The 25,163-nt window shown below is 43.1% G+C and overlaps 1 protein-coding gene across 3 annotated transcripts in view; it reads right to left on the reverse strand.

Moving 5' to 3' along the window:
* VGLL4 (vestigial like family member 4) overlaps positions 1-25,163 on the reverse strand; it is a 77,665-nt gene that overhangs the window by 35,005 nt on the left and 17,497 nt on the right. The window contains exon 1 of one of the 3 annotated variants that reach the window (XM_056501667.1): positions 13,667-14,170. The exons of 1 other annotated variant lie outside the window; for it this stretch is intronic. In XM_056501667.1, the coding sequence (XP_056357642.1) occupies positions 13,667-13,748 (82 nt within the window). In that variant the 5' untranslated portion in view covers positions 13,749-14,170. Of the gene's footprint in view, positions 1-13,666; positions 14,171-25,163 lie in introns of those variants that run through there. One more of the 3 variants, XM_056501666.1, reaches the window with a different exon arrangement.

Here is a 25,163-nt window from a genome sequence, read left to right on the forward strand (position 1 = left end):
TCTCACTTGGGAAACATTTCTGCAGATCTTTACCCTCTTATCCCACGTTAAAGATGTTCCACCCCATAATTAAGCAGACACTGAGAAGTTTTTAATGGACCCAAACAGCAATGCTGGGGGCAGTGAGACACTGCATTATTAATTAAAAAGTTTGGAAGCCCTGCTTCAGCTCATAAATGGGCTCAGCCTGGCTTGCACTGCACGAGCACAGCTGGACTGCTATTTCATTAAGTCTCTGATCCCAACTCATCCTGCAAAGAGAATATAAAAATTAACTGCCAGCATCTGTGGGCACATTCCTTTTATCCAACTCAGCAGGCTCTGATCTAAATGAACAGACCTGGGGAGGTCCTGTGGCTCAGACAGGGAACTTTAAATTCTTCCCAGCATTGTCTGCAAGGCCTCATTCCTTTTATCAGCTAAAAGGCTCAACTACATCCACTGAAGGAGATTCCATCACCTCACTTTGGGTGGGGTGCACTATAGAGGGACCAAAGTCACACTGTTTTGGTCCAAAAGCCAGTTTTCCCCCCTTGACTGCTGAGCACAAAGTAAGGATCAAGTCCATACAGCATCAGCCCAAGAATCATTGTTTTTACCTGCTTGGCTGATTAATGACATATTTTACTTGAACATCTCAAACCAGTAAAAGCAATTTTCTTTACTAAGAGATCACAGTAAAGTTTAGCAGCTGTGGCAAAATATTCCAACTGAGGCACTTGGAATGCTGCTGTCAGCTTTATCCCAGACTTCTGTGAGTTCAACCAGTTATAGCTCTTTATTCCCCACTGTAAATAAGGATAACACTCATTGTTTATTTCACAGGGGTGGCTAAAAGTTGCATTAACTGGGCTTCTTTGAGAGCAAGGACTCTGCAGAGAGGATTAAAAATATATGCAAATGTGAGCATTAAAATGTTTGTTGTCATACTTGTTGCTAAATGCACCAATTGAGAAACACTTGAACTCAAACAGGGTTCAATTTACTGTACTGCAAAGAAAAACTCAGAACATCCACGAATTAGCTGTTAAGGCAAACATAATGTACCTCAAAGCAGTCACAGTCTTAGATATTTGGACTTTTGTGAGTTTTTAAAAAAAGGCAACAATTTTTTTAAACTTTTTTATGGTGATGAGCTGAGTTCAATACATGGATTATGTAACACTAGTGAGAAAAGGATTTTTGAAGATAGAGAAGGCTCTGTAAACATCCATGCTCCTACTGGAATTCCTATTTTTGCCACCTTTGGTAAATAGCTCAGTGTGATGCCTGCAGCAGGACAAGAGCAGAGTGTTCACCCCTGGTCTGGAGTGCTCAGCAGGAAAAGTGTGCACGTCAGCATTGCCCCAGCAGATTTCATCCCCCCCAACCACAGAGTGGCTGTGAGAGCTCTGAGATGCCCCAGCAGGAAAACTGCAGGCTGGGGGTTAAACAAGCACCACTGCACACCAGATGGCTCAGGAGGACATCTAAAAAGGATCCAGAGCATAAGGAAGAATATTAAAAAGAAAAAAATCCCCTTCAATGCCATAAATATTTATACGTAATCCAAGGAACTGGCTGGGTCCAGACTTGTCCTATGTGAATCATCCAGCACTTCCCTCACCCCATCTTCATTTCATGTGTTCTGGATAAAAGCACCACAAAGGAGGTGCCACAGTTGTGTCAACTTCTTTTTCTCCATGGTAAGAGCAGTTTTTGTCCAGCTGCTTCAGAAGATGTTGCTTTCCAAAGAATATAAACAGAACAACTTAACACTCCTATTTGACTTGGCTAGCCCTTGTGTGGCATTTACTGATATTCCTAGATCATTTTGATTCATAGAAATAGTTTCCTTTTGCCTGGACAACTTCAATTTTCTTTACAGGGACACTTAATTACAATCAGCAGAGCATCACAGAAAACAACTCCAATGTTGTAATCTGGAGCCAAGAAACCATAATTTTCTGAAAGGTTCTGCTCTGAAAGTGTCCAAACCTGCTACTGTCAAAAATATCTTAATTTACTTTCAGAAGTGAGACATACTAAACATTAGCAATTATATAACAAAATTGGAAGTCTCAATACCATTTCTAAAGTGCAAGCACAGCTTGTTGATACCATTTGCAAAAGAAGTAAATCCTCACTCATTCCCAAAAGAACAACAGCTACTTAAAAAGATCCGTTGGGCAGCTTTGGGTTCCACTCTCCTCATGTTTGGGCTGGGCATTTTGTAGGTTGTAACTACAAAGGGTATTGCCAATCTGCTGTTCTGGGATTTTGAGTTAAAACAAAACATAATAAATGTTCCAAATTGGTTTATATTCCATATAACACTGCCATTCCTGGGCAAAAAAAAAATTGACTAAATCTCTCTCACATCTAACTACAACCCATATTTAAAGGCAAAAAAACCCTATTTCTGCATGCTGAGAAATAAATATTAAGCCTCAAAAAGTAGGAAAGTACAGTACTGAGAGGTTTCCATGCCTGCCCTGTCAAACGGGTTTCCAGGAAAAACTATTGCTTTTCAAACACAACTAGTTCCAAACTTTCCCTGGGAGAGCAAATATATTTCCTGGAACCTGCTAGCAACATTTGGAAGAATAGGAGGAAAGTTATACATTACAATGCCTGGTTCTCACAGCTGACAGGGAACTCTCTGAAGTGATGAGGAGTGAAAAGGAACATGTCTTTAAATAATCAGAGACTCTTGTAACAAAAGGAATTAGGAAAGGATGGGAGCCATCATTGAGGGAACTGAGCTGGCACCAGGCTGCTGCAGGCAACTTCCCTTCCTCCCTGTGTGCTGCAACATTCCACTTTTCCCAAATATTATCTGCTTCTATCCACCAACACCACTTGTGGATGAGCTTTTTCACCAAAACCAAAATGAGGCACAAAGCATCACACAATATTTTTGGGGGAAAAGCTGGATTGCACCAAGTGCTACTATGCATAACCAGTTCTTGCAACAACCAAGTTTAAAAGAAACCTTACTTAAATCTGATACCAAACAATGCCATGAAATTTAGGCAAGGAAACATTCTAAACTCTTGTTTAGAAAAACATCTGATAACAACCAGTGCTGGGAAACTTAGATAAGGAATGATTCCAACCTCAGTTTCACACTTTTGCCCCCACCACCCACATCACCCTGAGATTTAAGGACTGCCACTCCTGTTAAAAGTGGAGCTCTGAAGATCTTTGGTGAAGTCCCATCACCTCACTGAGGTTTCTGGGTGACTTTTTCTTTGGCTGGGAGCGGTGCTGTGGTGGTGCCAGGTACCTCAATTTCACTAAGGTTGCACAAGAAGCTGTACTGAGATATTTCTTAACAAGGAATGACCTTTTCTAAGGGAATGGCCTCACATTGCATCAGGGGAAGGTCAGGTTGGGTATCAGGGAAAGGTTCTACCCAGAGGGTGCTGTGCAGTGCCCAGGCTCCCTCCCCAGGGAATGGGCACTGCCCTGAGGCTGCAGAGCTGCAGGAACAGCCCTCCAGGGGTGCTCAGGGTGGGATTGTTGGGGTGTCTGGGCAGGGATAGGAGTTGGATCCATGATCCCTGGGTGTCCCTTCCAGCTCAGGATATTCTGTGAAGTCCCCCAGGCTTGCCTTACCCTACAATCAGTGCCAGCTACTCCTGCTATTAAGACCAGACCTCTTCCAGCTCCATCCATCTGTGACATGAGGTTTACAAGTGGGCAGACATAACCCTAATTAAGAGCTCAACTGCCTGTTCAGTGCCCTGGAGGATCCATCTCCCCCCATCCCTCCCAGGACACACCCCAGTGCTCCCTGAGCCCCACTTGCAGGGACAGGCTGAGAATGAGAACATCTCAAAAAGCTGAGAGATGAATCTGCCCCCAGCTCACCCAGAGGGAGCTGGTGGCAGTGGTGGTGTCTGCTCCTGCCCACAGCTATCCCCAAGGGCAGGGACAAACAATGCCCCTGTGTGTGCAGCTAGCCATGCTGATCTGGAGAGCAATTGCCAGGGGATGATCCGGGCTGCAGGAAAAACTGCCTGCCTTTGAAAAGGAATTCCACCCCAAAGTCCTCAAGGTTCTTTAATGCTGAGGAAGTATAAAGCCATTTTTGTAAACACTTCTCCAGGAACTTGTGTTCATCACTACCTCACACTATTATCAGTGAGAAATTATAGGCTCTGTCCTGCTGGATTGTTGTTAGTGTAAACAACTTTGCTAAATTGCTTGGCACTCTGTCTGCATGCAGCATGTTCAAACCCTGTAGTCTATTCAGCCAAAATCAAATATAAAGGCCCATCTGTATTAAACCTCAAAAAGAAATTAATAGACAACTATTTTCATGCAAAGCAGATATTTAAAAAAGGCAAAGCCAATACATATGGATGAACTTTTTCATTCATAATTTTAGATGCCACACAATGAAGACTGTTGTTTAAGCTTTATTTTTTCTCTAACAGCTCTCCATACAATGCAGGGCATTGTTCAAACTCTGGAGCAATTTAAGCTTTTTCAATGTCTCCTAAAATCCCTGGATTTATATCCAAAGAGACCTGGCACTGTAACAAATTTGACTTGTGAGTAACAAGTTACAGCCTTTAAGCAAATTGCTCATTAACACAGAATTCAACTTACTGCTACAAACCTCACTACCTTTTATCTCAGGAAAAAAATATGCTGCCTATCTTATCTACAGAAAGCTGTGGGATAACAGTCTATTATATTTGGGTTTTTAATTTCCTTGTTTGAGTTCTCAGTACAAATGCTGAACTAGCATCCAGGGTGAGAACAACAGAACTCCTGGGGAAAAAAAAAAAAGTTAAAGTATGACCTAAATCTATCCTGCCTTTGATGAACGAGGAAAATAAACTGAATTTTGATGTCAGTCCTGAAGAGGATATCCCCAACTTCATGCTAGGAGGAAATGAGCAAGAAGAGCCCAACTGTGAAGCTGGAGCTCTTTATTTTTTTCTGAAGATGAAAGAGATTGAAAATGCAAAACCCACAGAATGTTCTATAAATGGGGAACGTTCTGTGGGTGCATCTTAATTTACATGGCTTTGAACAGAAATTTTACACTGCTTTACAAATAAGAACACTTAATTTGCCATGAAAGAGATTCTTATCCAATTCTTAGCAGAAGAATAGTGCTTAAGTCATTTTACATATTTAGAAACTAATCCAAACTTTGCAGTTAATAGGAGAAACTGATGTTAGAGAAAAAATGCAAGGTCAGCAGAGAAAGCTGATGGAAAGTCTTCTTTAGAATTTAAGAAAACACGTTGCATTTCATTAAAAAGCAAATGAAGTTAGCAGGATCTGTGATAGCAAACATCTGAAGTGGCCTTTTGGGGAAGACAGACACATTTTCAGGATGCCTTGCAGTGCCCTGAGAGGACACCCAGCTCTGCAAGCCAAGGAATGCTCCAGCCTTACAGGAAGTCAGTGAAATAATTATGTAATATGCCACTAACTAATGAAAGCTGTCCTCAAACCAAAAAGGGGTGTTTTGCTAGAAATCTGGATCCAATTTGCTTCATTAAATAAAAAAAAATATCCCAGTCTTCTGGACTATCCAAAGAACTCTGCCTAACTATTTTGAGTGCTCCAAGTAACATGCCTGGGGGATTTCTTAGCATCTTATTGCATTTCTTTATACCTTTCCCAGCACAGCAGTTCCAGCCCTGAGAATGAAGCAATAACCCAGAGCATCTGAAACTGGGAGAGAGAGGAAGGAAGGCAGAAATCTGCCTTCCAACACACCACCATCTGTGATAAACAAGAGAATGAAACAAATCTGCCTGGAGACTGCACCTCCTCATGCATATTCCGTGGGAAAGCAGGAGCCAGAACTTGCTGGACAGCCCTGGAGTCAAAGAGCAGCTTCACCTGTGCTCTGTTTTGTTTAACTCTGAGCACTCCATTACCTCACACACCAAGCTGGGAAGGAATACTGAGCTGCAGTTTAGTGAGTTTCCACTGGGAGAGACGACGCTCACTTTTACAATTTTAAAGGTTTATTAAACCTTAACAAAATACAACAGAATGACTGAATAAGGAAAGAGAACACGGTGCCAGGAGCATGGCACCTTCAGACCCACAAAATGGCTGCTCCCCCTTTCACACCCCTGGGGCTGCAGCAGCCAGCCCTGGCCCCTCCTGAACTCTGCCACTTACTTTTCTTTGCTGTCCATGGGTGCAGACTATTTTCTTCCAAGTGGACTGGAGGTCAGGAGTTGCCATGCTGCACCTCCTAGTAAGGAGCCTGCCCTCCTCCCAAATGCCCCAACTACCAAAGCCAGCCAATGGCAACAATACACAAGGGGAGGGGAAAGAGGACTATGGGGACAACAAATCACAATAACACACCTGTACATCAATAAAACTTCTTTTATCATCCACATAATATTCATCCCTTAATTGCAACAGCAAACCACTGCATTACCCATCTATAACAAACCTCCCTTTTTCTTTTCTAGAAGTCATTTGGCTCAAGTAATTAATTTTCATTTTTGATTTAGATGATCTACTCCTACTTTTCTTGAATCAAATTTAATTTTGACTCGTGATAATATCTGTTGATGTGGGTGAGGACAGTGAGAACAGAAAAAACCCATCAGGTTCTCTTTCAGCAAAATGACTGGTGGAGCTGGTGACATGAATTGGTTGGAGCAGACAAAAGGGGATCACAGAGGTCTGCTATGGCTTTTTGTCCCCACAGCAGGGCTGTATCATCTTGGTGGCCAGCACAGGTCTTGCCCTCTAGTTCTTGCCTAACTCTACTTGTCAATTCTCAAATGAACTACCCTAACACCTCTCACTGTATCCTATGTACTTCTCTCACCAGATCCTTGCAATCTCTATCATTAGAATAGGACAATTACATCAATAATTGATATGATTTAAATTCCCTACTCAAGTGTTATTTAAAACAGTCTTGGAGCTGGCTGGTGGAAGCTTAACTCTACTTTTCAGATGCCAGTCTTTATTCAAAAGTCAACTTTGTCTCACCTGCTCTGGATGTTAGTCTGTTCTTTTGGGTTCTGCCACCAGACCTGTAATTCTGTAGGCATGAGTCCATTCTTGCTCTGCAGTTCACACAGCTGATTCAGTGGTGAGCAGTACCTGAATGGACCTCCCCACTGGGGGGTTACAAGCTGGTGTTTCCATGCTTTGATACTCAATCTCCAGGGTTAATATCATGAATTAACACTTTAAACCCTTCTCCTTTTGCACCTACTACTTGCACGGTATTTTGATTCTTCTTGCATCTCCACTGAATTTTACAAACACATGTTTTTTTTAACTCTCATGTCCACTAAAAATTCAAATTCTTCCTCCTGGAGACTTATTTTACCAAGGGTTCTTGATGATACTGTGTCTCCAGGAGGTAGAGCCCCTGACATCTCTAGTCTTGTACCTCCCTCTTTGTTCATTCTTATAAACTTTCAGGTCCCTTTGGGGGCAATTTCTCTTGAAGTGTCAATTTTTCTTACAATAAAAACAAATTTGCCCTTTTCTAATGGCAGTTAGCATTACTATGGCCTTTTCTCCTGCTTTCTCTTCATCCCTCCTGACGTACACTCTCTGTGCCTCTCTTAAGAGATCTTCTAATCCCCTTTCTTGCCAACTCTCTAACTTCTCTAATTTTCTGCATATATCTGGCCAAGCATAGATGACAAAATTTATCCTTAGCAAGATCTGTCTGGCTACCACATTGAGGTCACCCCCTGAATACTGCCTCATATTCTTCCTCAATCTTTCTAAATACTCTGTTGGGGTTTCTGCTGTTCATTAAATGCCCTGCAAGCATTCTGGCTTCATGGAGCAGCTTAATACCCCTTACAAATAATGTTTTATAGTCTTCCATGTTTCACCTTCCTCCAGGATTGTTGTGGTCCCAATTAGGGTGCCATGGGGGCATTTTCAGGTCTCTAGGATGTCTCTGCATGTGCTCCCTTTCCTATATCCATATCCCAGCCACCCAAATCATCTGCCTTTCTTCTGGTGCAAATAACATGTTCATTATCAATTGTATTTTTTCTCATGTATAGATGCTGGGCTCCAAAACTTGGTCTAACTGTTCCACTTAGCTGATGGGGTCTTCTACTAATTCTTTTAATTCTTTCTTGACCATCCTCACATCAGAGGAATGGAGTGGTATGGTTACAAATCTAATTCCTTCCTGTGCCTCACCCAGTGGTACTTCCCTTAGAGGATACAATCCCACTGCTTGGTTTTCATGCCCTGACCTGCTTTCTTCTACTTGTGCTACTCTGTTTCTAGTCGGTGCCAGTGGAAGTGGAGGGGGGAAACAGTCTAACAAGTCTCATTCTTTTTTTGATACTTTAAACACTCTCACCTTCAAAGATGAAATCTCTCCTTCCCAGCAGGCAGCGTAGTCACTCTCTTCCTGACTGAACGGGTTCTTAGCTCTTAGACAGATGTTTAAAGCCTGACATATCTACCCTTTGTCTGACTCATACCTCAGCTAGTGCACATGATTTGACCTAATTTCCTCCTTAGTCTACTCCATCATACCATACTGTATCATCCTGAGCTCGTCCTTATCTCTGGTGCTGGGGTTGTAAATCCACTGGGTTAGTTTCTTTCTCAGTGGGATACTGTTGGTATCTTCACTTTCTCCATCTCCCGTCAGGGGATTCCCTACTGGCTCTCAGACCTATCTTGACAGTCAGCCACAGGCTTTAGCAGGGCTCACCTTCTTGAGCAACTAACCACAGGTCCTCCCAGCTAGGCTCCAGCAGCTAGAAGGGAAGAGATGGAAAAAGGAAGGAAGAAGAAAAGGAAAGGAGAAAAAACACTTTATGTTCTTTCCAGAGAGCAAAAGCAGATAAATTATCTGCTTATGATCTGGAGACCCCTGTACCACTGCACTGGGTGGGCTCTGCCACTCCTCTGGCTGCTGAGAGGCACCCACATGATCCCCTGTGGTGCCACAGCTCTGTACTGATGAACACCGAACACCGCAGGGAGCCGGCGCACCCCGGGCACTGCTAAAACCTGCTGGTGTGTACCTCAAGGAAACCTCCATGGTTCAGCATTCCCCTGAAGGTCCACTACCAAACACTGTCTACAGGAATCTGCCTCTGCCTGTGGTTCCTGCTGCTGGTGACCCTGCACTGTGACTTCTTCCTATCCCTCTTTACACGTCCCCACGGCATGTCCTGCCCTACACCTGCCCAACCGTGCAGTCCCTGAGCACCAACAGGCTCTGGTACGGGTCTCGTGCACTTCTGCCTGAGGCTGGCTCCATGCACTCAGATTATGGACTATGCTGGCCGAAACAAATATGAGGATGGTATTCACCTTCCCCTCTTCTTTCTCATTATTCACTCTTCTGCTGTCCCTGGTGTGTCCCCTGTGATCACCGAAGGTCCCAGCAGGAATTGACTGATCCACCAAGCTCATGGTGGAGCACGCTCCTATTTTGAAATCTCCTACAGCCATGAACAAGGTGGTTATCCTGGATGAGTCCCCATTTGTGAGAAATAACACTCACTTTTACAATTTTAAAGGTTTATTAAACCTTAACAAAATACAACAGAATGACTGAATAAGGAAAGAGAACACGGTGCCAGGAGCATGGCACCTTCAGACCCACAAAATGGCTGCTCCCCCTTTCACACCCCTGGGGCTGCAGCAGCCAGCCCTGGCCCCTCCTGAACTCTGCCACTTACTTTTCTTTGCTGTCCATGGGTGCAGACTACTTTCTTCCAAGTGGACTGGAGGTCAGGAGTTGCCATGCTGCACCTCCTAGTAAGGAGCTTGCCCTCCTCCCAAATGCCCCAACTACCAAAGCCAGCCAATGGCACCAATACACAAGGGGAGGGGAAAGAGGATTATGGAAAAAACAAATCACAATAACACACCTGTACATCAATAAAATTTCTTTTATCATCCACATAATATTCATCCCTTAATTGTGAGAGCCAGCCACTGCATTACCCATCTATAACACCACCCCAAAACAAGATGCAGATGTTCCAGCACCGAATACCTGCCCAGATCAAGTGGCTGTCATTTGATAGGAAGCACTGGGAATGCCAGGCTGCCTCAGAATGCTGCTGCTCCCTGGCCTCTGCACCTCAGCCAGGGCTCCCAGGAGCTTCCTGATGGCCCTCAGCTCATTAGGAAGAAAACAATGATCTGAAAGCACCACTCATTAAACTGGCCATTGTTGATCACTGGCACCAAATGTTTAGTAGAAGAATATCAGATGTATTCATGCTAAAGATGAGCATCCAGATGCCAAGGCAACAATTCTCTAATTATTTCTTCTTTTCTTTCCTTTTGTACCAAAACTGTTAGAATAAATTGCTTGAAATGGTTGATCATCACTAATATAACTGTCATTTTCCATTGGTGAGGACCAAGTATTCCCATTTGAATGACTTAAAAATTTCTTTCACTGGAGAGGGAGACAAAACTCAAATGTCTGTTTTATGCAACTTGTTAAAAAAAAACCAAATCATTAAAATTCAGATTTTCCTCTAAAAGCATCAGTTGGGTTTGAGATTACCATGGGGCATCATGGGGGCTCAAAGCTAGTAAAGGCATTAAGAAAACCCACCAAAGGACACAAATTATCAGTGTGAAACAAACAACCTTGAGGAAAGGAAATGGCTTTATCCTGTGCTTCTGAGTTATGGACCTCCTTTCTAGAACTCTTCCCCCTCATTTCTGGTTGTAGTCCTTTTCCTGGCTGTGGCTGCTTTAATTACATGAGTGTGCAGAAATTTCCAAGAGGACAAAGGCACCTTTAGAGGCCATTTAGAAATCTCCTGCCCAAAACCAGCCTCAGATGGTGGGATGCTCAGGGCTCCTGGGATTTGAGTATCTCCAAAGGCAGAGACTCCACAGCCTCTCTGGAGAACCTGTGCCAGTGGTTTACCAACCTCACAACAAAAAAATAAAATAAATTATCCCATGTTTGAGAAAACAGCCAAGAGCTAAACCTGCAGCACAGCCTCACTTTTGAACAGCTGATGGGAGAATTCCAGCTCTCCCATCCCAGCCCAGCCCCAGCAGAAGGACACTCTGATGCCCACAAGGCAGATCCCATCTATGTTATCACCTATCTTTGTTATTTTTTCTCCTCCCCCAGAGAGGAGGCCAAAATCAGAGATGTGTTTAATGAACTAAACAGCACCCGGACAGTATTTACACTGGAAACTCTGTGGCAGGAGTGTGACCATGAATGGCACAATTTAGGAGCAGATTGAGATGAAGACACAGCTGAGGTTCTTGGGAGGTTCCTGCCCCTCCCAGCCAGGGAAGGCTCTCCAGGGCTGGCATTAACTCAGCAGCCTGCAGCTCACAGATAACAAATTGCCATCTGTGACTCTTGCTGGGCAAGAAAAAGCAGGGATGCAAATTACACTCCTCTGCTCCATGTCGAACTCAAGGGTTGCCAAATGCACACAGTGGAGGAACTTTTCCTATTTCTATGGTATCAACACATCTCTGATCCACAGGCTGCTGCAAATCCAACAGTTCCAGTGCCAGAAGAGTAAAACCACCAGTAAACTTCATAAAACACAGTGACACATCTCACCAGCAGAGAAATCACCTCAAAAACCAAAAACAAATGTTTCAAGAGAAAATCTAAAGGAACAAGGAACCCATCTATTTCCTGAGGCCTATAGGCACATCCTTGTTTCCTCCAAAATGTCAAACCTGTTTTCCCACCACACAATGTATTTTTTTATCTTATCCTACATCTTCAAAAGTACTTTTCAGGAAGGCATCAATTTATAAGTAGTTCAAGTGTGGCCTTCAATAAATCCTAATTAATAGAGTTGAAAGGGTGTTTTGTTGTCAATACAGTTACTACTGCAACAGTGTCCCTGGAAAGACAAGACCCATCACTGCTGACACAACTCACTTATAAAATAAATACTATAGCAGAGCCCTGGAAGATCTGTAGGCATCTCTAAAACACCCTTTGAGTTCAGAGCAGATGTTGCCAGTGTTTACACTTTTTAAACCATTGGGATATAAACACCTCACTATAAACACCACTGAAGTTTTGCTTTCCTTCTCTTCATTTTGTGTGTGTTTATTTTAGTGTTAAAAATGTTAACTTCCAGAATAAGGAAAATAGCAACAGATGTTTAACCTAAACAAAAACTGCTCCAGTAGAGTGCATTCCTTAAGCTGTTCTTTTGCTTTTGAACTATTAAAGCTAAGATCTGGTTAAATAACAATTACTGGAGAAAAGGGTGGGGAATAAAGGGGGGCTGGAAAGAATCTTCCATAAATAATAGGCATAATTACAATGAATTGAACTAATGAGCCAAAACTACAGAGCAACAAAACTTAGTCAACAAAACACTTAGAAAGATGTATTACATAAATAAAGCTTTGCATAAAATCCCATGGTTTTCATCAGAAGTTATCAATAGCTTCCAAAGAAAACACTAATTACTGCAGAGAGCAGTGAAGAAATTAAAGGATAAGGATCCTGAAATGAAAAAGTTGAAGGATCCTGAAAGTTGTTTTCCTTTTTCTTTTTTTTTTTTTTTTTTTTTTTGTCTCTTTTAAACGAGTTTTCTTGCCCTAAGAAAGAAAGCATGGGATAAGAAAGAAGTTGGGAATTCAACTCCATGGAACTCCATCTCTGTATTATTCAGCTCAACTTTGTGTAAAAGAGCTTGATCCAAATGAATATATATATATTTGTGCAGGAAAGACAAAGGAGAAACAAAGATATTAACAGTACAACAGGGAGCCCCTCCACTTCCTGAGGGGAAGAAATGTGGCCATGCTGGTTCAGGGACAGAAAAGATTGTAATTTCCAAAGTGAGATTCGGCTGCCTGGCTTCTGGCCTGCCCTTTTTCTGAGCAGTGTGAACAGACATCTCCTTGGCCTGTGCACGCTGCTCATTGTTTCTTTCCTGACAACTCCAGCAAGTTTATTTTCCGAACGAACATGGAAAACGCTCCTGCTGAATCAGAAAAAAAAAAAAAAAAAAAAAAAAAAAAAGCAAGCTTGTGTGTGGCTACAGCAAAAGCAGCCCCGCTGCCAAGCCGAATTAGCTCAGTGGTGCCTTTCTCTCCAAGCCATAACCGCTTCTCGCAGCCGCACGTAGAGAAAACTCCGCGGGGATGAACGAAGTGATTCTGCCCGGTTACCTCAGGCGCCTTCCCAGCGGGGCTCTGAGGGGCTCTGAGGGCTGTGAGGGCTGTGAGGGCAGCGAGCCCCTGCCCCGGACACCGCATTGTGTAAGGCCGGGGCGGCGCTGGGGGCCGGACAGTGCCCACGGCCCCGCGGGACACGCCGGACACTCGGCCCCGGACACGCGTGTCCGGCAGAGACGGACAAACCCCGGCTGGACAAACCCAGATGGACAAACCCCAGTCGGACAAACCCCACACGGACAAACCCCCGCCCGCCCCCCGGCGAGGGAAAGTAAGAGCTGAAAACGCGACTTGTGCAAAAAAATAAAAAAAAAAAAAAAAAAAAAAAATCGCGCGGAAAGAAAGAAAGAAAGAAATCTCTGCCCTGAAACACAAGCTCTGACAACAACCCGCGGAGCGTCCCGCGCCGGCGATCTCCAAAAACATCGCCGCTGACAAACAACGGCGAGCGCCGCTGGGAGAAGGATCCATCCCTGGAAGGGATCCGTCCCTCCCCGTGCGAGGGCACCACGCATTTCCCGTGGCGAGGCACTATTACCTTCGTAGCACAGGATGCCGATATTGTTGTTCATCTTGTCCAAGTACTGGTAGTTCAACAGGTCCATCCTCATAAACAGCATTTATCGGGCTGGCGGGGAGGAGCGGCTCCGGGAGGGGAGGCAGACGGTGCCGAGGCGCTCCCGGCTTCCAGAGCCCAGCCGAGGCCCAGCCTGGAGCGGCTCGGGAAGGGGGAGCGGCTCCGGCAGCGCGGGGAGTGCGAGGGCAACGCGCTGCGGGGCGGGAGCGGAGCCGTGCGGGGGCTTCCCAAGCGTTCCTCCAAGTTTAAAGAAAATAATTAAAAAAAAAAAAAAATTTAAAAACTAAGAGCGTTAAAGCGAAGCGCGATCGGCGGGGCAGGGCAGGCAGGGAGCAGCGCGCAGCCCGCTGCGCTGACAGCGGCAGTGGCCGGCACTGCCCGCCGGGCCCCGCTCCCAGCCCGCTGCCCTCACAGCCCGGCCCGCCCCGCGCAGGCGCCGCCGCTTTGTGCAGCGCAGGGCCCGGCGGGAGCGAACCGGCCGGGGGACGGAGATGGAGAGGAGGGAGGGAGAGGAGGAGAGAGGGAAGGAGGGAGGGAAGGAGGGAGAGAGGGAGGGCACGGCCGCGTCAGAGCGCTCGCACAGGAAACAGCGGCGGCAGGAGGAGGAGGCGGCGTGAGGGGCCTGCTCGGGCCGGGCCTCGCTGCAAACTCACTCTGCCTCTCCTCACTCCCCTTACGGCGAGAAACAACGCGGCGCTGCAGCCACGGCAGCGCAGGAATGAGAAATGGAATCGCAGGAATGACAGGGGCAATTCAAAGGCGTGAGGCAGTGGCCATTTCCCCGTCTGTGTCGTCTGTGCGTAAATAGTTTAAAAAGGTTTCTCGCTATGCATGCAAACAGGCATCGCACGCATTGCTGCGATTCCATCCGGGCCCGGGCCGGAGCGGATTTTTTAAGGGCTGTTAGTGGTTAAACATTCCGGGCTCTGGCTCTCAGCAGCTGCCGGAGCTCCGGCCATGATGATGATGATGATGATGATGGAGCCTGGCGCTGCTCTCATCGCAGGATGTGGCTGAGCCTCCTGCAGCCCCGCCTGCGGCACGGAGCTGCTCAGACAGATGTGGGAACAACATCTGGGCGGCTGCAGCATGTGCGAACCTGATGGGCATCGCACGGCAGCTCCTGCGGCTGAGCAGCACCTGAAGTCTAATAGAATCCTAATTTTCCTTCTGCTCTCTTCAGCTTGGAGCACAGCTCACCCTGCCCATCTGGGATAGGAATCTTCACGGTACACACAAGGCAGAACCACTAAAACACTTTAATTTCCACCCTGAGAACTTCTCCTCTCTGCTAGAGAAGGGGAAGGGATGACATGACATAAGCAACCCACAGAGTGAGACTTTGTGATGGCACTTTGAGAGTTACTGCTTGAATGCTTTGGGTATTTCAGCAAAAACAAGTAGTTTAAAGTTGCTGCTGGTGTCTAATGAATACTCTAAGGTTGCCTAGAACGTAAAAAAGGTTTCACCACACTTCAGATACACAATGCTGAAATAACAGCACATTTATTAAATGGTATCTAATAAAAAGTTGCAGTTGTTTTCAAAAGTTACCATACAGACCAAAGCAGCCCAAGATATTTTCTAAAAAGAGAAATATCTTTTTATTAAAGAGTAGTGCATGGTGATTCTTAACCAGGGCACAAGAAGTTTTGCATATTGTGCATACTCATACATGTCTATATTCTACACCAATCCATCAAATTAAAACAGCCATCTAATAAAGACATGAAGAGAAATCTGAGCCCTTTAAGATATAAACAACAATAAAAATCCACACCTACTACATTAAAAAAAGAGATGCACTTTTCTTCAGCATGAAGGGCAAGTTGCTCACCAATTTTGGGGACAGTATTTTGATATGTACAGCTTTTAACATAGAGAGCATCCCTGAGTTCAAATGAATGCAATACATTTATTGGGTGCTTGGGAAGGACAAGAAGATAAGTATTCAATTTTTTTCACTTTAAAATACTTAAATTTTTGTGGGAGGTGCAGGTGATGAGGAAGAAAACACTATTTAAACTCCTTTAGAGCAGTGCTCTACAAGACAGGGTGCACATGAACATTACAATTCTGAGTCCAATTTGAATTCTGCTCTATATTCAAAGTTACATATTTCTTCAAGCTGTTTGGAAAAGCATGATTGGATGTTGTCCACAAACCACTGACTACTCAGGAGTGCTGTCCAGACACCAATAAAGGAGTTAATTCTTCTTTATTAGACCAGTAGTCACTGGTGTGCAGGTTTTTAGGCAGTAATGATCCCTGTTAGGTGAATGGCTTTCAGCATTTCAGTACAAACTCTGATTGGACTTGTCAAATGTTGCATAATGAATGTGCTTCACAATAAATACTAATAAACTGTACTAATAAACTTCTAAATTAAAATATCTAAGCTGAAAACAAGGCAATGCCTAGTGGAAGAGTGGGGAGAATTATCTATGTAAATGCATCTCTTATATTGCATTTTAAGCCCAAAATCCATTCTTAGGAAAACTTTATTTAAAAGAAAATTCAATCAGCTCAAATCCAAGTCCAGCAGACATTAACCTCAAATACTGCCAGGGTCACTGTAAAGTACTTGGTTCCTGTCAGCAAATTCTCAATTCAGATTGCTGCTTGTGGGTCTGAGAGACCTTCCACTGAACTGAAACTAATAATCAGTGCATCAGTGGGAAAGGAGACAAGGAAAAGGAGGAAAGAAAGGAGGAAAGGAAAGAAAGGAGGAAAGGAAAGAAAGGAGGAAAAAAAGAAGAGGCTGGTTTTCAGCAGCCCCTTCTACAGCCTGATAGCTGCAAACACAGCGCCATGCTGAGGCATCTCTGCCTCTCACTGTCTGGAGTATTTCCTCTAGGACTGCACCCTCCCTGCTCCTGGCAGTGAATCCCAGATCTGGGCTCTGGTGTGAAGCCACTGAACTTTAACACAACAGCAGCCTCTAGAGGTAAAGGGACAGCCACGGGCTCGGGGGGATTTACACGGGATTTTATTCTAATTATCCCACAGAGCAGGGACAGGCTTCATCCTCCCAGGGATCTGCCTCACTTCAACACAGAAAGCAAATTCAGCCTGCACTCTGCAATGTCCTGCCACCTCAGAAGGCACAAAAAGCAAAGTCAGGAAAGCAAAAACAGCAGGTAAATCACCACTGTCAATAACAGGACTTAATGTAAAAGTAAATCCTTACAACTATATGTTATTTGTTCACCTGGATTTTTATAGGGAAAAAATTCTTAATACATCAAGTCTATGATGTCAGATTTGGCAGTTTATATGAGTTTTGGAGCATTTGAATGTGCACTGAGCTGCTTTAGAGCATTACAAACACACAGGGAGCTGCTTTTTTCTTCTTTGCCTTTTCTCTGCTCTCCTCAACCTTCCCCCTCTGCTCTCAGGCAGTGCTGAAGAGCCTGAGAAAATAAAATGCCTTTGGTGCCTGCACTCCACAACATCTTCCAGGGAGAAAATGGGCAACCCTGGCTGAGAATCCACCCTGCAGATGGAGACAAGTGAAATTCCACCCATCAGGATCATCAGGAGAGAGCAACTACTGAAACAGCACCCAGTTCTGCAGCTGAGAGAAAAAAATATCTTTATAGAGGTGAGACACACTCTGATATGTCTGGCCACACAGTGCTGCTCAGCATAATTCCAATTTTGAGTAGATAATTACCAGCTGCAGCTCCTCAGGTCAGACAGGCACCTACTGAAACCTCAATGCACACCAAGGAGGAGGTGGAGAAATAAAGCAAGAACATTTCAAAACAGGTTTTACCTTTTTTCTTTCCCTGAGAAAAGAGCAAATTCGAGTTGAGGGTTGCTAGGTGGCGATGTGCCTGAAGGGAAAGGCTTTTCCTTTTCCACACACCCCACTGCAACACTGCTGCTCTCACCACCCCAGTTCTTATATTTCTGTCAGAATGCATTTCACAGGAGAAAAGCAAACCAAAAATTCTCCTTGAAGTTGCACTGCAAATAGTTTAATTACACCAAACTACCTGTTCCCTTAAAATAAATCAATAATTAAAGCAAGCCCCACCAGGTAGAGCATCTCTGAACTCAAGCTGGTGCCTTCCTGTTTTACCTGTCCCCTAGTTAAAGGTTTCCAAAACGTGCCAGACATTAGAGAACACAAAAGATGCTTTTTAAATTATCACTGGAGCTTCTCAAGCCTGAAATAGGAAGCTTACACCCAAAATTGACTTGTAACAAAATAATTTGTGTATTCTGTCATTCTTGTCATAACCTAAACTTGGGGAATGCTGCTTAAAAAACCCGAACACAGCATTACCTAGAGAGGAAATCTCTTTATGAGTGTGTGAGTGTCACAAAGTGCTGGGTAACTCATGACAGGAATCCCCACTGAACAAAATGCCAGGGAAACCAAAAATACAGACCAAGGATGTCTAGAGCTGCAAGCACATATAAGGCCCTGGAATAGATGGTAATGGTTTGTCTGGACTAGCAGATGGATATTTTTTTTTTCTATCATTATTTTTTAAAAAATGTCTTGCTGTACTGCAGTTCTTATTCTTTACTACAATTCTTATTCTTTACTACTCCCTTCTTTAGGGACACACATTTTTAAACAGCATCTCACCATGATGGTAAATAAAAACTTCAGATCACTTGTTTGTAAATATTGAGCCATTTAGGACCAGCTGTTTCATACCAGATCAGTATATTCCAAGTATTTATCATCTCAAAAAGCTTTTGGTTAATTAAAACCTGCCCTCACCAGCAAGAATCATCTCCCTCCCACCCCAAACTAAACACACCTGTTGTCCTTCCACAGCCTTTTTCAGGTGGGAGTTTGGGCCAGGAAAGGCAGAATCCAAGGCAGGACACAGACAAAACTTCCCATGTAGGGTTTTTTTTGCAAAAACCACATTTAATTCTGGATGAATATATAAAATAGGCACAGAGGTGCTGGGTGAGGCCTCTGGTTCATCAAGAATATTTTCCATTTCTCAGTGGTACCTTGCAGCTCTCAATTTGCTGGTGTTTTTCTCTTTTTGTTTTCTTAGGCTGGGCTGAGAACACTTCAAAAATGCAGCTACAGCACACAACAGATAAATCTAGTTTATCTGGGTGGAAAAATTGTTATGTGCTAATTAAAAACTTGATAATCTTTCCTGTTATTTGCATACTAATTTAAATTTCTGAAGGGTTGATGATAATCACAAACATAATTCAGCTTGAACTACAAAGAGTCTCAAACACCACCAGAGCCTCCAGATGCAAACATTGCCATGCCCTGATATCATGTTAGCAGGGCAAAAAAATTACTTTATATTCTTTCAATATGAGAAATGAGAGGGGAAAAAAAAAAAATTAAAAAGAGATTACTTAAAAAAAAAAAAAAAAAAAAAAGCCAATTTTAAGTCAGCTTGATGCTTGGGCATCTTAACCACTTTTAACTTAGGAAAATTAGGAGCCAGACCATGTTTAGAGGTTAGATTTCAAAATTACTGTGTGTATCCCTCAGCTTTGAGAAGAAGCAAATCCAGTCTCCAGCAGCCACTAATTACAGGGTTTAGAAATAAAGCAGAGAGCTCGAAGATTGCTAAAGTCTTTGAAAACATTTCCCCTTATAGCTCACTTGGCAAGACATGAAATATGCTTTTTTATGTATAAATATACAAGATTTAATTGAGCTTAGACATCAACATATGTAAATCTATGGAGCTGACCTTGTTTGCACACAGACTGAATATTCCAATAATTATAATCACCTTAGAAATGAGATAAAACCAGGAATCCCAATGCTGTCCCATGCACAAAAATCAATCACAACTTATGAAACTGAATAATTTTGGCTTCTACACATCACAGCAATTACTTATCCTAAATTTTAGATTAAAATATTAATAAGTAGCTATTGCAAAACCCAATTATGTAACTTGCCACCTACTCCATTAAATTAAAGTGAAATTTCATTCAAGCTCTAAGGCTATTCTTTTTTCAATTGAGGGTCTTGTTCTCTATTATTTCAAAAGTATTTGACCTTAATAATATTTTTGACCACACCAAAAAACCCCACACCTTAAACACACTCTCATCCCAAATTGCTGTGCTCACAAAACTCCAGCTACACCAAAAACCTTTGCTCAGGATGCTGAGGGGTATCCTCTGGATCAACAGAAGAAAAAAAGAACAAAGAAAACAAGAAAAAGAACAACACCCTTGCATTATTTAAAATATTAATACATGAAGAGCATGTTTTATAATATAAATATATAATATTATATATTATTTATTCACACATGTGGATGCATGCAGGGTTCTGTAGGACACAAGTGGAATATTATAAATTGTCCTAATTCCACTAAATCCTGCAGAGGATGTCCTTGATGTTCATAAGTACAAATTTTATCTCAGAAATAGAGAAATAATAGGGGAAATCCTCACAGAAGTCATCACAAAACTTTTCCCTGTTTCAAACCACAACCTTCCAACATTGCTGCTCTCCAGCCAGGACAAGGACTGGCACTGAATGGAAGCTGAAACCCTTTTTCCAATGGATCAAATTTCCCATTTCAAGTTCTACAGGTACACAAGGCATTTTTCCTTCCAAAAATGAAACCTAGAGAGTGCTGAAAATTCCGCACCAAAATTGATTTTCAATGGAATCAACACTAGGATATTCTATTGTGCTTTTGCTGTTTTCACTCCAAAAAGAAATGGAAAAAAGGAAGGGGTATTTTTCATGTTTTGAATTTAAAAAGACATTTATTTGTTATTAACTTCCAGCTTTGTGACAAACCAGTAAAGTCTATATTCACATTTCCCATGTGCCATTCCCATTTCCCCTCTGCCAGCTCCACCCTGCTTTTCTTAGAGATCACACAACCATCACTCACCACCTATAAAAGCAGAGACTGTTCTTTAAACCAAATTTTTGGCTTTTAATTTACCAAAAAGTCATGAAAATCTCCCTCTGGTGAGCACTGCCCATGGCACAGGCTGTCCTCAAGGCCATGAGGATTCCCAGGTGCTGCAGGACTTGGCAGTGACCACAACCTGAGCTTTGTCATCTTTCAGCACTCACTTTTAACCAGAGGCAGGGAGGAAAGGATCACATCTACCAAATTTTAACCATAAAAAAAAACCTTGGATGTGCAGATTTGTGGGTACATATCAGGTTTTTTTCCCCCCAAGGCTCACATCTACCACCCCTTCACTTACTGAAATTCAGCATTTCCCAAACGTGACAAATATTCCACAACATCCACAAAATTTCTTCAGCCTTTAAAATATTTCCATTTTCACATTCCCTTTCACTCACCTACAAGCTCCTCTCTCTCTCTCTCTCTCCAACAATCTCAAAAACCTTCCTCAAGCTGTGTTCTCCAACCACCCTAAACTCATCCCTCTCTTCCTGAACAAAGAACTTCTCCCATCAATCCCACCTTACCCAGAGCCCCCCATTCTGTCTCACCACAATTTTCCAATCAAACATTCATTCTTCATGACCCAGGCTTTAAAATTCCCTGGTTTCTCTCTGGACCAGCCACAGGACAGACCAAGGCACACACAGCACCAAAAGATATCCAGTCATGGGATTCGGAAATCCCAAAAATGAAGTAACAGATCACACTCTCAGAGTACCCCCTCCCTTGGTCCTTTTCCTCTTGACCTTTTATTTCTTTTCTCTAGAGCTACAAGTGCTCTCAAATCCATGAACCCAATGTTTGCTTCTGTAACTCAGTGAAATTCCACCTTCTTTCCAAAAAGCTGGAAAAAGGTGTCCTGGGTATACTGGAGTTCACATTCACCTCATTCCAGAGGAAAGGGTAAAAAAGACATTATTTTGTGACAGGGCTGGTGGCTAAAGAGGAAGAAGTCCTAATGGTCCCAGCAGCTCTCCACTGAGATAAAATAAACAAATAAACAAAAATAAACAAATCCCAGCTCTCAAGAAAGTTAAAAAAAAAAAAAAACAAACCAAAAAAAAAAAACAAAAAAACCAAAAAAAAAAACAAAAAAAAACAAACCAGCTGTAGGTGGTGAGATGGGCTAATTACGTAAATCAGATTATTGCCAAAAATTCTGGCCTTGTTGCTTCCAGAAGCTGGAGGAATTGAACTGTCATATGAAAATGACTTGTTTGGGCTGGGCCAGGCAGTTAAAGACACACATCCCTGGTGTGAGGTGCTGGTGTGCTGCAGGGATGATGAACGAGGAGCCCAGGGGACACAGCGTGCACCAACAAGGGTCCCAGCCAAGCAGGGCACTGCAGCCTCACCACCAAAGGAATCAGTTCTCAGGATAAATATTGTAACATATTATTTTTAAAATATATTATTTTTAAAGAGTATTGCCTTTTTTTATCCTCCAGGTTCTTTATGTTGCAACTCCATAATATTGCAAAGTTTTGCAATGCTGATGCTTTTCTTAAAGGCCCTTTTCTCCTGTGGGCACGTGAAGATATTGCACACAATTTTATTTTCTTTTTCAGCCTTTAAATCTAACATTAAAAAAAAAAATCATGCAAATTAAGCCTCAAAGTGAATCCACAAGCTCAGAACTGGAAACTAGTGAAAACTTTTGAACTGAACATATTTGAAGGCTGATCATGAAGTGCCAAAATGTTTGGGTTGGGCAGAACACAACAACTTTTTAAAAGTGTAGATGGATAAAAACTGCCAAAATACATTTTCTCCTTTGGTGTCCCATTCATCACATGCACTCAGCCATGTAGAGATCTTCTGTCTTGAGCTTTCTCTGAAGTCACATATTTAGACACCCATAACACAATGGAGGAAATTACTGCATTTTTTTATTGTATACAAAGAGAAGAATGCACCTAAACCGAAGCCACGTGATCAGTATTTTTACTTTTAAAAGGTGCATTTTCTAACATTTATACAGGCAATAGATTAGAAATATGATGTGCACAGAATTTCTATCTGCAAGGAGCCTTGCAAACACGAACACATCCAGTTTTCACCTGAGGCAAGCATCCAGCTCAGTGGCAGCTGCAGAAATCCAGCAGGAAGATGAGATTTCCCTGAAGGCACAGAAGCCAGTCAGATCCTGACTCCCCAAGCACCACACCTTGCTTTCATCCACTCTGGTAATTACAAATAAAAGAACTCCTGCTCTGGATATTCCTTTCAGGCAGAACCTGTCTGACCTGTTAACGCACTGACAATGGATTTTAAAAGTCACCAGCCAGGGGAGAAGCTTCATGTAAGGAACCCTGGTGGAGCACCCACCTCCTCCTGCTGGGGCTGCAAACTCCTCTGTCTGCCTTTATGGATGAGGATGGAAATTCACATTATTCCAGGGAGCAGGAGGAAGCTCTGATCTCACAGGAAGGTGAAACATTTTCCCTCCACATGAGGGAGAAGCAGCCAATTCCTGCCTGCACATCTGATCTGCCAGCCCAGCACTGCAGATACCACAATATTGTTTTTTGGGAAGAGCTGCACTTCTTGGACATCCCTGGCTTCCTGTGAGCCTCCACACATCTCAGTGAGCACAATCTGCTTCTTAATCTCAGCTAAAAACCCCTCTCAGCCTGACCTGGCTCCCAGGAAAACATCCTCACATAATTTCCCATACCAAATACAAGGATGAGGACTCCACATCCACGAACCTCACAATAATTAGGATTAATTACTGTTCATGGGAATGAGCCCTGGTGAGGCAGCAGCCTCAGTAAGAAATCTGCAGTGCAGATGATCCCAAGATCAAAGTTCACCTCTCAGAGCTATCAGCAGCAGGATGCAGCTCCAAAGGGAAACTCACCATGAGTTATATCAGATATCCCAACAGATTCTCCCTGTGCACACATCACTGCCCAGGGAACACAAAAAACATTAACCAGGTGCCTGCTGATTTTCCTAAACAAATAATCCTCCCAGCTCCAAAGCCAGGAAGTCTTTTTTATTTTGTCATGGTGCAGCAGATTTGCCTCAGTAAATTCATGTCACTAATAGAGAAATTGGAGATCAGCTGTGCTGCCAGAGTGTAACAACACTCACATCACCCTGCCAAAGCTTCTGCCTGAATTCTTATTTTTATGGACTTTTATGCCACCAAGAAAATCCATCTCTGGTATCCCATCTCAACATTCCTCCTTTTTTCCCCACTCTGTGTCCATGTGGAACATGAATTTGTAAAGTTTAACCCAATCCCTGCTGCAGTCACCATTCTCAGATCATTCTCATTTACTGCTGGGCAGTAACATTGATTTTTATAGCCCACTTTCTCCTCAGGTTCTGCACATACTGAACAAATACTGAGCCCTCAGAGGTGTTGGGAGCATGTGCTGGAGCTTCTCTGCAGTCAGACCAACTCCAGAGACAACCATCACACCACAGGGAATTTCAACAGCACTGCTTCTGTTGAGCTAATTCGGGTTTTATTTTATGCTCCCAGACAGGCCAAGCAGCTCAGTTTAAAGCCTGCTCACTTCAGCTTTCCTTTGCTTGCTGGGAGATTGAATTTGTGTCAGCAGTGTCTGTGCAGTGAAGACAATCCCAAAGAAACCAATTAGCCACATCAGGATTCAGCATCAGGAGCAATATCCCAGCACTGCCAGAGGTTATCAAACACCCAGCAGCTGCAAAGTTTCACAGAAAAAAACCAAATAACTACAAAAAAGGGATACAAGTCGGTTTGCTGTGTTGCATAACAAAGGTTGAAAATAGATCCTGCACCTTTGGGTGCCAGAATTGAGCAATGTTGTTTAGGACACGCTCAGCTCAGCAGTGCTTGCAGACAAACAGGTCCCAGTGCAGGGTGTCAGCACACAAAATCCTAATAGAAACATCAAGTTCTCATCTTCACACACTCACATGTCTCCTCTAACATTCTAATTAGAAAGTCTAACCGAGGTCTGATCTGACTGAACTGCAGTAAGAGCTCTGAAGATTTGGAATCAATTCAAGTGATTCCTATTGATAGAGTGTGTTAATCACATCAGCAAACTCACTGAACTGATGCTACTGTGCCATGACAACTTCCCAAAGTTGGTTTCTGAGTAAAATTGCTAATATACAGCCAACAACTGAGAACAAGCTGGGAGGGGATGCATTGATGCCACCAGCATTTGTCACATTTATTTCATCCCTCATATTCTTATTTTATCCCCAACATTGCACAGCACAAACTGTTCTAAATCACAACAGATTCAACTCCTCCTCCTCAACACAGTGACAAACCCAAATCCCACAGTCTGAAAAAACAGCTTTAGGATAAATATTGTAGCAGACTTCAAGAAATGATGTTGCAGCTCTTAAAGGAACTTTTAAGTTGGCAATTCAATTCTCCCCAACCTCCAGCTTAATTCCCTATGGAATTGTCTGTGCTTTTTCAGTTTCCTTCTCATACATTTACTTCAGAAGCACCTGGATATTAAACCTTATAAAATATTTATGTATCTAAACTCTCAGGAATTGTGGGCTAAACCAACCATTCATACCATGGCAAAGAAATTGTGCTA

This window comes from Oenanthe melanoleuca, chromosome 12 (genome assembly GCF_029582105.1).
Source record: "Oenanthe melanoleuca isolate GR-GAL-2019-014 chromosome 12, OMel1.0, whole genome shotgun sequence".
NCBI classification, from domain to species: domain Eukaryota; kingdom Metazoa; phylum Chordata; class Aves; order Passeriformes; family Muscicapidae; genus Oenanthe; species Oenanthe melanoleuca.